The sequence below is a fragment of the Triticum dicoccoides genome, unplaced genomic scaffold (assembly GCF_002162155.2).
Source record: "Triticum dicoccoides isolate Atlit2015 ecotype Zavitan unplaced genomic scaffold, WEW_v2.0 scaffold88796, whole genome shotgun sequence".
NCBI classification, from domain to species: Eukaryota; Viridiplantae; Streptophyta; class Magnoliopsida; order Poales; family Poaceae; genus Triticum; species Triticum dicoccoides.
Window position 1 is genome coordinate 1 of NW_021307844.1, and position 1,233 is coordinate 1,233.

Here is a 1,233-nt window from a genome sequence, read left to right on the forward strand (position 1 = left end):
ATGAGATATTAGTAAACCACATTGCACTCCTTTGTTTTCCCAAAATATGTAAATCGTAATTTATGCAGGAAGGAAATCAGATGCAGAGGGGGGGGGGGGTGGTAAAAACACGTGTGAGCTGGCGTTCCAGGTTGGCTATAAATAGGGGCATGGCCGTGCGTATATTGGAAGCACAAACAGGCAAAAAGGTGACCAAGAAGGAGATGGCGATGCTCCTCCTCTCCCTTGGCCAAGAACGGCAATGGCAGCTCCTCCTGGCCCTCCTCACCGTAGTTTTCCTTGTTGTTATTGCGAGGAACTCGTCCTCGTCCAAGGCCAAGCAAGGGCTCAAGCACAAACTCCCACCGGGCCCGGCGATGTTGCCAGTCCTGGGCAACCTGCACCAGGTGGGCGGGCTTCCGCACCGGAGCCTGCGGGAGCTAGCTCGGCGGCACGGGCCAGTGATGCTGCTGTGGCTGGGCACGGTGAGGACGGTGGTTGTGTCTTCGGCGGAGACTGCGAAGGCGGTGATGAAGACGCACGACGTAGATTGCTGCAGCCGGCCGGCGTCCCCAGGACCCAAACGGCTGAGTTACGACCGCAAGAACCTGTTGTTCGCGCCTTATGGCGTGTACTGGCGCGAGATGCGGAAGCTCTTCATGGTGGAGCTCCTCAGCATGCGCCGCGTCAGGGCTGCCGCGTATGCACGGGAGCAGCAGGTTGCCAAACTTGTGAGCAACCTGAGCCGCCTGGGCGGCAAACCGGTGGCCTTGAACGAGCACATCTTTGGCCTCACGGACGGCATCATCGGCACGGTAGCGTTCGGCAGCGTATACGGGGCTGACCAGTTCCCGCACAAGGGGCGCTTCCAGGAGGTGCTGGACGAGGCCATGGACATGATGGCCAGCTTCTCTGCCGAGGACTTCTTCCCCGGCACCGGCGGCCGTCTCGTGGACCGCCTAACAGGCCTCTTGGGCCGCCGCGAGAGGGTCTTCAAGGAGCTGGACGCCTTCTTCGAGCTTATTATTGAGCAGCACCTGGACCCGGCACGCCCCAAGCCAGACAACGGCGGGGACCTCGTCGATGTCCTCATCGGCCTGTGGAAGGAGCAGCATAGCACAGTGCGCTTCACCAAGGATCACGTCAAGGCCATCATCCTGGTACGCAATTCAGTTGGATGTACTCTATATATTCTGGTACAGATCAATGTGTGTGTGTGTATATATATATATATATATATATATATATATATAT

General features: G+C 57.4%; 1 protein-coding gene across 1 annotated transcript; it reads left to right on the top strand.

Moving 5' to 3' along the window:
- Positions 1-186: 186 nt before the first annotated feature.
- LOC119348333 (4-hydroxyphenylacetaldehyde oxime monooxygenase-like) lies at positions 187-1,187 on the top strand (the record flags this gene model as incomplete). Its single annotated transcript, XM_037616514.1, has 1 exon — positions 187-1,187. A coding segment is annotated over exon 1 (984 nt), but the record flags the coding sequence as incomplete, so codon positions are not given.
- Positions 1,188-1,233: the final 46 nt, after the last annotated feature.